This window comes from Carlito syrichta, unplaced genomic scaffold (assembly GCF_000164805.1).
Source record: "Carlito syrichta isolate Samal-C Ts95f unplaced genomic scaffold, Tarsius_syrichta-2.0.1 Scaffold305313, whole genome shotgun sequence".
In the NCBI taxonomy this organism is placed as follows: Eukaryota; Metazoa; Chordata; class Mammalia; order Primates; family Tarsiidae; genus Carlito; species Carlito syrichta.
The window spans coordinates 558,216-571,626 of record NW_007249409.1 but is presented as its reverse complement, the minus strand read 5'-3'; the positions used below and the strand labels follow the sequence as shown (position 1 = coordinate 571,626).

The window sequence follows — 13,411 nt, the reverse complement described above, 5'->3', positions numbered from 1 at the left end:
CTAGGCCACCAATCAGTCCACAATTACGTAAGGTACAGCTTCATGGTTTCGTGTTACTCAGTTGAACTGCCTTGGCTTGTCTTAAGCGTGACTCAGGCTTCTGGGGCCTCCCCACCTGGCTCCCTCTGTAGCTGACTGCTCCTCCCCTCTGATTGTCCCTCACTTCTACCCTCAAGCCACAGCACAAAATATTTCTCTTTTGGAGCCCATTAACATTTTAGGAATTAACTCTTTTTCCAGAGGTCCTGGATCTTCACCTGGTTATGGATCTTTTCAGAGCTCCCTGAGTCCCAGAAATACCATAAACCAGTTTCTCCTCTGTCCAATCTCCTTTCAGATTTTATGAGCCCTGATTTTTTCCTACTTCTCTCGTGGATGACTACCCAAGCCATTTCTGCATCAGTTATATTGACCCAGGGTCAAAACAAGTCCTCTCTTCATAAAGTCCCCCAGTACTCTTTTACTGAAGCTTCTCTGACTGTCCATTCTTCCTACAGCACAAAGCTACTAGGTTAAAGGCAGATGGAGGAGCCAAAGGGCCCCACTGGAGGGTTTCTGCCAGGAGGCCGAGAGAAACATCAGCACTGAAGAGTCTATAGTGCTGACATGCTCCTTGGACCAGTATATTTGGGAACTGATACTCTGGTTATGAGCTTACAAGTCAGCAAAAGCTTTTTCTCAAACAAAATCTTAACAGATGTTCCTTATATAAAATAAATAAAAGTTGGGTTGCTGGGAGAGAGTGCGCAGTCCCTGAAGGATTTCTGCAGAGCCCAAGGATTGTAGTGAAAATAGTTTGAAAACTATTCCCTTGGAATATAATCATACTTTATTGAATCTAAGGCACTCACTATTGTAGGACATACCATATAGCGTGAAGAAAGAAAAGATGTTGCCATTTAACCTATGACATGCCACTGACTGATTATAAGACACAATCCAATTTCAGAAATATTAAATTTTTGTCAATGTGTAGCTGGAACAGGTGATTTATAGTAGAATAAATAAATATACACAGAAAATCACATTTTTGTTTTTGTTTTTTGATACAAGGTCTCCTTCTGTCTCCCAAGCTGGAGTACAGTAGTACAATCATCACTCACTGCAGCCTCAAACTCCTGGGCTCTTGAGCCTAGCCTAAATCATGTTAATTTATTCACACAGTCAACCTGAAAGTTAAATTTAAAAGAATCAGCAGCAGTCTCTTCAGGTAAATGCTAGCTTTCATTCACTGAGAACTACTAAGTACTTTGCACCAGATGGTTGTCAACCGGTGTGTTGTTTCCATTTCTTTTTCTGTACTTTCCTTTTCTTAACATTCACATGTATTGACCATTCATCAGACACAGTGCTGCGTGCTGCACATACATTATCTCATGTGATTCCAGTACATGGGCAGACTTAGAAACCATTAGCATAATTTCATGAAAACTGTGGTTAGAGAAAGAAGAGTCAAATGTCAACTTCATCAAGGAAGTAGTGACTTCTGCACAAAAGAAGAATGATGCCATGTTTTTCTGTTGGTTAGAAAAATCCGATACTGAGACATGCATGCATAAGGAGAACAACACCTACAGGAAACCCCACATAAACCACTGAACCCCACCTGTTTTGGGTGAGGCTAATCCTTCTCACCAACCAATCCTCACCTCAGATCCAGACCAGGGCAATGTCAGGAAGAAAGACATCATCTCTGATTAATTTGTGATGTGTTCCCAGGTCCCACCCCAAGTGCATGTCTCCTAAGAGTGGTTTTACTTCATGCCTCCACTTCTCATTGGCTTCTCCAAAATCCAGAAATTGGAAGCTGAAGTCTTACCCCTAATATATCAGCCTGAAATTTTTTCATCTTGATTACAGTCAATAAAAAGAAAACTAGCTGTCTGAAAATGGAAAACTTTGTCTTAAAAGTAGTGAATTTCCTGTCTTGTGAGATGGGGAGGAAAAGGTAGGTGCAAAATGAGGCTGGATAAGCACTTAGCAGGTTTGCTGTAGGGGGCACTGAAGCATTAGATGGGGTGGGAGGGTGCACTGGTTTTTTGGGGGTTTTGAGTTGTTTTTTTGTTTTTTGGTTTTTTTACTGTTTTCAAAACAATTAAACTTCAAGGTCCTGTTCAGATCTCTTATTCAGCAAACCTCAAGTTCACTAAGATTCCATGCCATCCTTGGATCTGTAAGCCACAGAGTGGCACTGCCCAATGATGGAAATGTTCTAGATCTGCACTGTCCCATACAGCAGCTAGTATCCACTATATGGCTATGGAGACTTGAAATATGGCTATGTGGTTGAGGAAACAAATTCTTAATTTTTATCTAATTTTAATCTTAGTTTAAATAGCCAATGTGGCTAGTTGTTACCATATTAGATAGCACAGCTCTAAAGGGACTATCCAGCTTAGCCTTGAACTTTGGGATCAGAGCTGCCTCTTTAACACCAGCTTTTAGAAAAGCACAAAAGTCCAAAGCATGAGAAGACAAAAAGTCCTGACACAAAGCTGAAAGGAGGTGATATGTGAAAGTATGTGCCTGCACCCACCAAGGTGTCAGGAGAGGCAAGAATGAGGGGACCACCACAGAAATCAGCATCTGCCCAGTATTCTAGGCTACCTTAAAAATAAAATAGAAGTGACTTCATGGTCTCATACGTGGAATCTAGAAAACACAAAATCATGGAAGCAGAGAGTAGAATGGTGATTGCCAAGGGCTGGAGCAGAAGGGGGTGGGATGGGAAAATGTTGGTTAAAAGGTACAAAGTTGGCAGGGTGCAATGGCTCACCCCTGTAATTCTAGCACCTTGTGAGGCTGAGATAAGAGGATTGCTTGAGCCCAGGAGTGTGAGACCAGCCTAGGCAACATAGAACGATCTTGTCTTTACAAAAAAATCAAAAAATTAGCTGGGGGTTACAAGCCTGTTGTTCCAGATGCTCAAGAGCCTGAGACAGAAGGATCACCTAAGCCCAGAAGGTTGAGGCTGCAGTGAGCCACTGCACTCCAGCTTGGGTAATAGAGTGAGACCCTGACTCCAAAAAAAGAATACAAAGTTGTAGTTAAGTTGAATAAGTTATGGAGATCTATTGTACAGCATGGTGTCCACAGTTAATAATAACATGTTGTTGTTATTGTTGTTGTTGCTGCTGTTGTTGTTGTTTTTGAGTTGGAGTCTCACTCTGTCACCCAGACTGAAGTGCAGTGGCACACTCACAGCCACCTCAGCCTCGACCTGCTGGGCTACAGGCACAGGCTACCACACCCAGCTTATTTTTTTATTTATTGTAGAGAAGAAGTCTCACCAAGTTGCCCAGGCTGGTCTCAAACCCCCAGGCTCAAGTAATTCTCTCGCCTTGGCCTCCCAAAGTGCTGGGATTACAGGCTGAGCGATCGCACCCGGCCAATAATAACATATTGTATACTTAAAAATTGCTAAGAGATTAGATCTTAAATGTTCTCACCACAAAAATGTAAGTGCATTATGTGAGGTGATAGATACATTAATTAGTTTAACCATTTCAAAATATATGCATATATCAAAACATCCTGTTGCACACTCTACTTTTTAAAAATGTTTTATTTTATACATTAAAGTAAAGATGGGAGTCTTGCTATGTTCCTCAGGCTGGTCTTGAATTCCTGACCATCTTGGCCTCCCAAACTGCTGGGATTGCAGGTGTGAGCCACCACACCCAGCCTGTACACTCTAAATATATACAAATTTTAGTTGTCAAAAAATTTAAAATTTTTTCAAAATAAAAATGATTTCAAGAATAAGCTAAGCAATTGTGAAGATTATTAGTTATTAAAATCCATCTCAATAAAGCTGATCAAAGGCCCACTGCAGGATGTGGCATAATTTCCTGGTAAGTTCTCTCTGTACTGTATACTTCACAACTGTGACAGTCTAATTTCTTCCTTCTTATCCTCCAAGCAGCTCACAGCTGTCACTTCCTTCTCATTGTAGGTTTTCTTCTTTATCCTCCTTTTTCTCCCACCAATCTTACTTGTATTCTAAGCCCAAAGATTAGCACAGTTTGGTCAATTTGTTCAAGCAGTCACTTAAGTGAGAACTCTGCATCAAAATGGTTATTGGGCTGAATTGATAAACCAGCCAGAGGTTTGTGGCTGATGTGATGGAAGGAACCTCCTGATTTCTCTTCCACCCATGCCCGTGTCCTTTGAGTTGGATAGTTTTGCCCATGCACAAAGCATCAGAGAAAATGCCTCTTAAATATACAGAATACAAAATCCACCAAGAAATGAGGAAGCCTCATCCAGAGAAAAACTGTAGTTGGAAACAGGAGGGAGTTCCTCCTCTGTCCATGTGAGTACTTATTGAGGACCTCCTATGTATCAGGCACTGTGTTAAGCTCTGGAAGTAAGACAGATAAAATCTCTCTCTGTGGTATTTAAAGTAGGGAAAGGACAGCAAAAGAACTAGTGTATATTGAGTTTCTGCCCCATAAGAAGTCTCAGCTTTTTATGACACTCCTGGAAGGTAAATATTACCTTCCCCATGATATTATTATCTTTTTTTTAGAGATAAGGTCTTGCTCTGTTGCCCAGGCTGGAGTGCTGTGGTACAATCTTAGCTCATAGCAGTCTCAAATTCCTGGCCTCAAGCAATCCTCCTGCCTCAGTCTCCTAAAATGTTGATATTATAAGCATGAGCCATTTTATAGATATAGAAATGGAAACTCATTTGCCTAAGATTACCATGGTCTTTGTGCCCTTTTCATTTCTCCACATTGTCCACCTTGTGCAGTCTTTTCCTCTATTTATTCACTGAAAAGGTCCAAGCATTGTTTATTTAAAGGCTCTCCTCTCATCCCAAGAGTTTAAGGGTGCCCAGGAGACCTAATGAATACAAGATCCATTATCAAGGATCTAGGAGGAGAGGGAGAATCACCACCACCCAAAGCCAAAAAGAAAATGAGTTCCTCAAAGGAATATCATAGCTAAGCAAATAGTATTTCAGAGAAAACTTACCGGCCACCACACCATACTTCGGCCTGCCAGGAAGAAGCCTCCAACAGTACCACGATTAGTGGAAAACATCGCCTGCAGAGGAAAGGGTCAAAAATTTAATAGAAACCCAGAAGAATGGTCTTGCCTCCCCATACACAGCACCTTCTTCTTCCCACTCCACTTTCTGAAACACTTTCATATTCCCTCTTCCCCTGGAACCTCAACAGACTCAAATGAAGGAGGCAGGAACCTACATTCCACAGACAAGGAAACTGAGGCTCAGAAGCTTGTCCTGGGCTAGCTCTGCAATTAGCTTACGGTGAGGCTTCCAGCAAATCACTCACCTGGAGCTGTTTGCCTATTTAAACCAGGATAAATGGAACTATGTGCACCTTTCATATAAGCATATGGAAGTGCCAAATGAAATATCATACTTTTTAAAACTATTATATGGTATGTGAATTATATCGCAATAAAACTATTACCAAATAATAAAAAGTGCTCTAAGATTGCAAGGCTTTTGTACCAAATATTATGTAAAAGACAAGACACATTCAATTCAAGTCTTTTCCCTTTATGGGTGTAGGTAGGAGATTGCTGGAATCATTACTTTTCAATATATTATGACTATTGTGGTAAATACAGAGGAAGGAAGAGATTTCCTTCTGATCAGGGTGTCAGGAAAAGCTTCACAGAAGGGGCAGTATTTCAGCAAATCTTGAAGAAAGAGTAGAGTTTTATTAGTCGAGAAAAATGGGAAGAACACTTCAAACTGCAGGAACAGCACTCCTAGAGGTGGAACAGCGCCTAGTGTGGGGAAGAAGGGAATGAGAAACTGTTATCTGGTGAACGTGGCTGAGGTGTATGAATGGGGAGAGTGATGAGAAGTGGGGCAGAATGCAGGCTTTCAAAGCCTGGCTAAAAAGTATAGACTTCACTCCAAAGGCAGTAGGGAGCCATCGAGGGTTCATGAGGGGATAAAACGACATGTATCTATACATGACAACCAGCCCCTCTCACAGATCCATAGGAATATTGCCTCTGAGCTTTTCACTTATTCCTGGTCCAGTTCAGGTTCAGGCCCAGTCCTCCAGCACCAAATGGGAACTGCACCTCTGTCCCTGGCCCCTGACTTTCTTCCCCCTTCCTTTCCCTATGCCATTGGCTTCTCTCAGCTGACACTTGCTAATCTCCCTGAAAATGGCAGTGGCTGGTAGTGGCTTAGCCCTGTTAGAGTTATGTGCATTTTCACAGGTGACCACTGAGCCTAAAGAGCATCACTGGTGCAAAAGAATTAACCTCTGATGGTGACATTTAAGGCAATTAGACATTTTCCATTCATTCAGCAAGCAGGTCTGTGACAGATAACACATTGCTATGTGCTCAGACTGCAACAATGCACTGAACTTAATCCTTTAGGAAGCAGGACTGTTCATGCATTCAATCAATCAACAGATTTGTTCTGCGCCCCTGTGTGCTGAGCAGTGCCTGGGAGAGCCTAGCTCGGGTCTTTCTGGACTCCTGGCAGGGTCCTCCCTTCCATAGGACATACTGTGGAGGCCTCTGTAGTGCTTTTTCTGGGAATTTCAAGAGGAGGCAGCTAGAGCTGAAATAGAAACAAATCCCAAGGACTCAGGCTCTAGCAGTGGGAAAGTCATTGGCCAGAGAAAAGTCATTCTGAAACTAAAGAAGGTTGATGCCCCCCAGACATACTTGGAAGAACAGGAAAAGTAGGTTTGGGACCCAGACACAAACATTTCCCAGTTGATCTCAGAAATGAAGAGCTTAAAATGAGAAAGAAAATGTGAGGGCAGAGACCAGAGTGGGGAGCTGGAATAATTCAGGAAAGACATTGGGAGTGGGCAAATGCTAAGGAGGGTTACGTATACACCAGGGCTTTTCCTCTCCAGAATGTTCATTCCCTCATCCCTACAAGCCCATTCCCTACCTATCTGTCCTTCAAGGTCCCTCAAATGTCACTTTTCCCATGGAACATTATGGAAACTCCCCCATGGAAACTTCCTCCTCCCCTAGGGCCTCCTCACCTTCCCAAACAAAAATAATCTTCCCCTTCTCTGAACACCTAGAATACTCCATCCATACCTTTTTCACAGCCCTCACCATTATTTTTACTATGTGTCACCATATTACAAATTTTTAGTCCCCTATAATGCTTAATATAATGCTTTGTGTATGGAAAGACATTGTTCCATGAGCACAAGATGCCCAAAAGAAAACTCCAAGGCTCCAAACCTCACTTTGTAAACCATGCCATTAAATCCATCTGTCCACTCTACAACTAGAAGAAAATGGACTCACAACTGCAAGATGCAGGGGCAAAAGAAGTTCAATTACTGACCCACAATGTTTTGGATTAGGGCTTTATTCCCCTTGATGGAATAAAAATATCAATGAGCAACAGGAAACATTTTCAGAACTCTGTTTGGATGAGAAAGAGCTTAAGAAACTGGGAGTGTTGGGCCTGGAGAAGAGAAGCCTCAAGTGTAGCCTATTGTCTTCCAATATGTAAGGAGGGGCAGATGTGCTCAGCATGGACTGCGTAGAGGACAACCAGATAAAATAAGAGAAGCCCCAGGACATCAAGGCTGAGTCCAGTACCAGGAAGAATTTTATCTCTGTTGGTGTTGTCCAGAGATGGAAATATGCCACTTGTGAAAGTTTCTGCTGGAGGTATTCTAGTGACAGCTGTTGACAACCCATCAAGATTATTTTATTAAATGAGCTAAAGAAGAAACTTGAGCATCCAATTAAAAGAATTGAAGTCAATAAGCTCTAGGCTCTCAAGCCATAAAATATGTGAGGAAAGAAGGAATTCAGCAACCACTAGGACACTGTCACAGCAATGCACAGTAAGACCCTTGCAAAGGGTATTCCTAGAAAGGTGAGTGTCTTGGAAATAGAAAATAGTGAAACAGTGGAAAGGGTGCTGGATTTGGCATCATAAGACCTGGGTACTGAACTGGATAATGAAAATTTGGTACATATACATGATGGAATATTATGCAGCCATAAAGAAGAACAAAATCATGGCTTTCACAGCAACATAGATGCAGCTGGAGGTCATCATACTAAATGAAATATCACAGAAACAAATAACTGAATACTGCATGTCCTCACACAGAAGCGGGCCCTGATCACTAGTCACACAAGCACAAGTATGGGATCAGCAAATGCTGGACACTGTTATGGAAGGGAGGGACGAGGGTGGGGTGCATGTGGCATCACACTGGGTACCTGGTCCACTATCAGGGGAAGAGAGAACTAGCTAGAACCTCAAACCTCACCTGTATGAAACTTGCTTATGTAGTAAATCCTCACTTGTAACCCACAACTCTAAAATAAATAATAATAATAATAATAATAATAATAAAATTTGATTTATTTTGTTTAAAAGTGGAGTACTAGTCTCAGCTCTGGTACTGACTCATACAGATGAGGATCAAAGAGGGTGACCTCTTTGATCTTCATCTGTAAAATGGAAAGGTTGGACTCTCCCACAGGTCATTCCAACTCAGACATTCAATGATGCTATTGGTTGGAATGACTGCATAAGATAGGAGTTAGTACATTTTTTCTGCTAAGACAAAGGGCCTTATAGTAAATACTTTAGGCTTTGTGGGATACATAGGGTCTCTGCTGCGTAGTCTGCATTTTGATTTGTTCATTTTGTTTTTACAAAACCTTCTAAAGGTGTAAAAAGAAAAACCAAAAAAAATTCTTAGCTTGTGGGCTATATAAAGACAGGCTGTGAGGCAGATTTGTCCCATGGGCCATAGCTTAACAACTCCTGGCTTGAGGGGCTTGCAGGATAGCTTAATGAAATCTTCCAGCAAGAATAAGATCAGAGATTCATCTTAAAACAATGTAAAATCCCACCAAGAAGCAAACTGAAAGCCTTTGAAAAAAACAGAAATAAACACTGAAGAAATAATAACTTGGATCAAATCCCAAATATGACTGGATGAGGTAGAGTTGGAAGAGGATAAAACAGAGCCAAATAATGTTGGAAAAGACAGAAATTATAACAGAGGAACATTGGCAGTAGGGGTCTTTTACAGGTTGAAGAAGGCTGTCCAATAGGCTTAGGCCTGTCTATCTGTATAGTCCAATCAGAATGCTCATCCCTGAATCAAGCCACTCTTAACGCCTCAATAGCAAAAGAGGAGAGTAAACTGAAAGAAATCCAACGTGTTAAACGATCAGGGTCCAGAAGCACTGACTAAAGGGGGAAGATTAAAAGTAGATAAATACTAGCAGACTATTAAGTAGCATGTAACAGAACAAGTGATACTGATTAACAAACACTTGAAATGTGTAAACACCATAAAAAAGTGTATACACTTTGGCAGAGCTAAAATGAGGTTTGTTAGGAGAACCGAGATTGTCAGTGATTGTCTGGGAAACAGGTGGTACAGTAAGCCTAACAAATGATGGTTTCACACCTTGGCTCCAACACTTATAAGCTGGGGTGGGACAGGAGGAAGAAGGCAGGCACAGTGCCTGCTGCTATAAAATATCAGGAATCAAGAAACCTGAGTTCCAGGAAAAAAATCCAACTATTGCAATCTTAGGCAAATCACAGTCACATGGGGCTTCCATTTCTTCTTCTATAAAATGAGGATTAGCATTCCTGCCCTCCCTGTCTTGTGGCTTTTGTGAAAGTATACTACCCAGCTGAGCATTTTTTGTTCATTTTACTTGAAAGGACAAAAATTGCTCAGGGTCTGGATCATACTCTGGAAGACAAATGACAAAAGCATTTTTTTTAATTCCTAGAGTCCATAAAGACCTTTCAGATTCATCTCTGCAGATGCTCACAACAACTTACAGGAACTCATAAGAATAGACAAAATTGGCCTTTTTTACACTTGAGTAAACTGAGGCTGAGTGATGTTGCCTAACATACCATGGCATGAACCATGTGAAAGCTGGCACTAAACTTGGGTCTCCTGGCTCCTAGTTGGTCCCTTTCCACTATGTCTGGGAAGCTGAGAGTATTGAGGAAGATTGGCCCCATGTGACATAAAGAGATTTTTTGCCATATCTGGTTTTGACGGTTCTTTGTGGGGCGGGGGATCAACACTTCTTTTTACCCCTGAAAAAGCTCTGTGTCCATGGAAGGGTTAACACCCACCCTCCTCTTCTCTGAGTCAAAGAGTTCAACACAACCACCTGGTTGCACAGCAGCTTCCCTGGGTCTGTCATCCACCTGCTCCCCATGACAGTCCTTGGCTGTCTATCTGCACACTTTTAAAACATCTCCTCTAGTTGTTGGGTGTGCCAGAGTCTGTCATAAGTAAAATGTCCAAGTTCCAGGCTGCTGAGAACAAGTTTCTCAGGTTTGGTGCATCCCTGGAGTCTCAAAGGGGCTCTCCCCAGTGTCAGGCCACCCCCAAGACTTCCTTCTTCTCCTCCACCCATCTTCCTCATCTCTGGGGACACAAGGCCTCAGGGTTAGCCTTCCCTAGGAGTGGGACATCAGTCAGCACTATCCCCAGAAATCACCCCACAGCCCCTGGGGCTGACAAGGGCTTTGGCCTTCTCACTCTACACTACTGCTTTTCCATTGGAAACAGGATGACTAAGAGGTAGGACTGTATCACCTCCTTGGGGCTCATCTCCCAAGCCTGGGAGCCCTCCCTGCAGCTCCAAGCTGCCCCTTCCCTGTCCCTTACACTCACTCTCCAGCCCTCTCTCGAATCTCTCGCCTTCCTTCCCTGCTCACAGGCTCCAGCATCCTCCTTGGCCCTTCCTAGCAGGTTGCCCTGGGTACCCTTCTCACTTCTGCTCATCCTTGCTTGCCCCCCCACCTCATACTGTGCCCCTAAACCCTTCTCAAATGCTTCCAAGTCTTTTATGAAGATATATTACCCAGTTGACCTTTTTTGCCCATTTTAGTTGAAAGGACAAAAAGTGTTCAATGTCTGAATCATACTCAAAGGCAAATGACAAAAGTATTTTTTAAAATTCCTAGAGTCCCTAAAGAGCTTCCAGATTCATCTCTGCAGGTCTTCACACCCACCTGGGGAGAGGGAGTCATAAGAATAGACAAGATTGTACCCATTTTACACTCGAGTGAACTGAGGCTGAGGGAAGTTTCCCAGCTTAAGTACCCAGCCCCCTTGCAGCTCAGCGAGGCCGTAGCTCCTCCGTGCGCTCCCCTTGTCCCTCCCCGTGGCCATCACTCCCTCAGCCCACGTCCTAGGACCTTCTACATACCCACAATCCGACGGCCATCACCACTAAGAAGTAGATGACGATGACGGAGATGTCGGCGGCATTGCGGATGCGGTCGTGGGGCGCGAGGGGCGCGGCGGTGGACGTGGTCGCGGGGCTCCAGGTGCTACTGTCCATGGCGGTGGCAACGCTTCCCTCCCGCTCTCGGGGAGCCTTATACGGTCTCCTTATACTGTCTCCTGGTTAATGATCAGCCCCGGGGGAGGGACCCGCGGCGTTGGGGCAAAGGGGCCGTAGCGCCGGGCCGCTGCGCTGCGCGGAGCCGTCGGGGAGCAGCTCCTGCTGGAGCTCAGAGTGAGGAGCGAGCCCAGCTGCTGGTGGCGGGGCGGCGGCGGCCCGGCAGGTAAGGGCTGTCCTGTGCGCAGGGAGGGGCCGGCCAGGGGGTGGTGCCTGCCTGGCACAAAGGCCTGCTGTGCTCCTGCAGCCGGCACCCAGCCCGGCCACCACCCTGGCCTGCCTTGGGGCGCGCACTGGGGGCAGAGTGGGAGTGGCCCCATTGGCAGAACAGGTCACCTGAGACCAGGGGCATAGGAGTTGCGGGTCACCTGCCACCTGCCCTTGGCGCAGTCCCAGGCCCTCTGTGGATTTGGCTTCCCTGTACGTTAAAATGGATGCAGGACTTTTCTGAAGAACCAGCCAAGTTCTTGGTCTCCGTGGAGAACATTCTTGGAAGGACAGGAAATTACTGGGTGTTGCTGAGGGGGAAAAATCAGCGCGATTTCATTCTCTTGGCCACAGGGATGGCCACCCACCCACCCATCCACCCACTTTCCTGAGTCTCCCCCTACAGCCTGCAGTCCCAGCAGCACAGTTACTCCCCTGTACAGAGGAAGAGAGTGAGAATGGGAGAAAGGATTCTACTGGGGGACATTTCCTTGCCCTATGCATCACCTAATAATGTGACTTGGGGCCTTTCCGAGGCAGCAGAAGGGAAGATTCTAGAGAATCCCTTTCAAGGAGTTCATCAAACCCTTCAGGTCACCCTGGGGACTCAGTCCACCCATCTAGAAACAAGGGCCTAAGCTGTCAGTGGAGATCTTAGAAAGAAGATGACCAAGAGAGGAGGCATGACTTGCCCAAGGCCACACAGTAGCCAGTGGCAGAGCTGGTCCTGTAGCCCAGGTCAGGGCACGCCTAGCTGAGAGGGAAACTTGGAAGATGCTCTCAGGGGCTACGCCTGAGGCCCCAGAGCAGCCAAAAGTGACTGCTCCAGGAGAGGGAAGCCTTGCTCTGATGAGGATATGCAGGGAGAAGGAAAGACCAAACAAACCTGCCAGGCCTCCGTTCTGCCTCAGGCCTTCCCTGTCCACTGCTAGACAGTCATCCACTGCCCAGATGTGAGCAGCCTGTTCCTTTCACCACAATGTCCCAGAGGTCTGCCTCCCCTCTTCCTGCATCAGCACCTGTTCTTTCCACCAAGGCTGCAGTTGGAGAATCATTGTTTGGACAACATTTATGTAGGTCTTCCCCATTTCCCCCTCCCATCCCCCAGGACTGTAAACTGCAGAAGGCTATGTCCAGGGCCCAGCATTATACTTGCCCAGAGGGAGCAGGAAGTCCTCTTCTGAGGAACCTGAAATCAGGGCTCTCTGCTGAGGATGCCTCCCAGGACGTAGACCTCAGCAGTCAGATGCAGCTTGGAGCAACTCACCTTTTATCTGTTCCTTCATTCCTGCATTCAGCAAGGCTTTTTCACTTGGCTCTGCACCAGGCAGAGTCCCTGCCCTTGCGGAGCTTCTGGTCTGGAAGTGAGCCCACCCACAGGAAAAGTCCAACCCTGAATCTACAGCTGCAGGCAGCCTGCTCATGCCAAGTTCCAAGAGTACCAGGCATAAAAAGTGACATTCGTACAAATGAGCAAATCCAAAAAGTGAGACGGAAGAGGACTGAAAGTGCTAAAGGACTTCAAAGTGGGCACAGAGCCATCCTTTGTTCTTTTTGTGACAACAAAACATAAATGGCCATGAGAGAAAAGGAAGGTGCTCAGGGAGGTGCCAGAAAATATATTCATTCATTCATTCTTGCAACAAAAGAGCAGCCACTATATGCTAGATCTTACGTGCTAACTCTGAACATACAGTTATGAACAACATTCACATGGCTCTTGCTTTCACAGGGCAGGGCCTCCTGCCCAGTGGCGGAGACTGACCAACATCAAAGATGAGACAATTACCCATAAGATTACCTTTGTGGC

General features: G+C 44.8%; 1 protein-coding gene across 2 annotated transcripts in view; it reads right to left on the bottom strand.

Moving 5' to 3' along the window:
• Positions 1-11,469, bottom strand: part of SLC5A1 (solute carrier family 5 member 1) — a 77,201-nt gene extending 65,732 nt beyond the window's left edge. For both annotated transcript variants that reach the window (XM_008061543.1, XM_008061542.1), the window contains exons 1-2: positions 11,200-11,469; positions 4,981-5,052 (exon numbers count right to left, since the gene is read on the bottom strand). In XM_008061543.1, the coding sequence (XP_008059734.1) occupies positions 4,981-5,052; positions 11,200-11,334 (207 nt within the window). In that variant the 5' untranslated portion in view covers positions 11,335-11,469. The remainder of the gene's footprint in view (positions 1-4,980; positions 5,053-11,199) is intronic.
• Between the last annotated feature and the right edge of the window lie 1,942 nt (positions 11,470-13,411).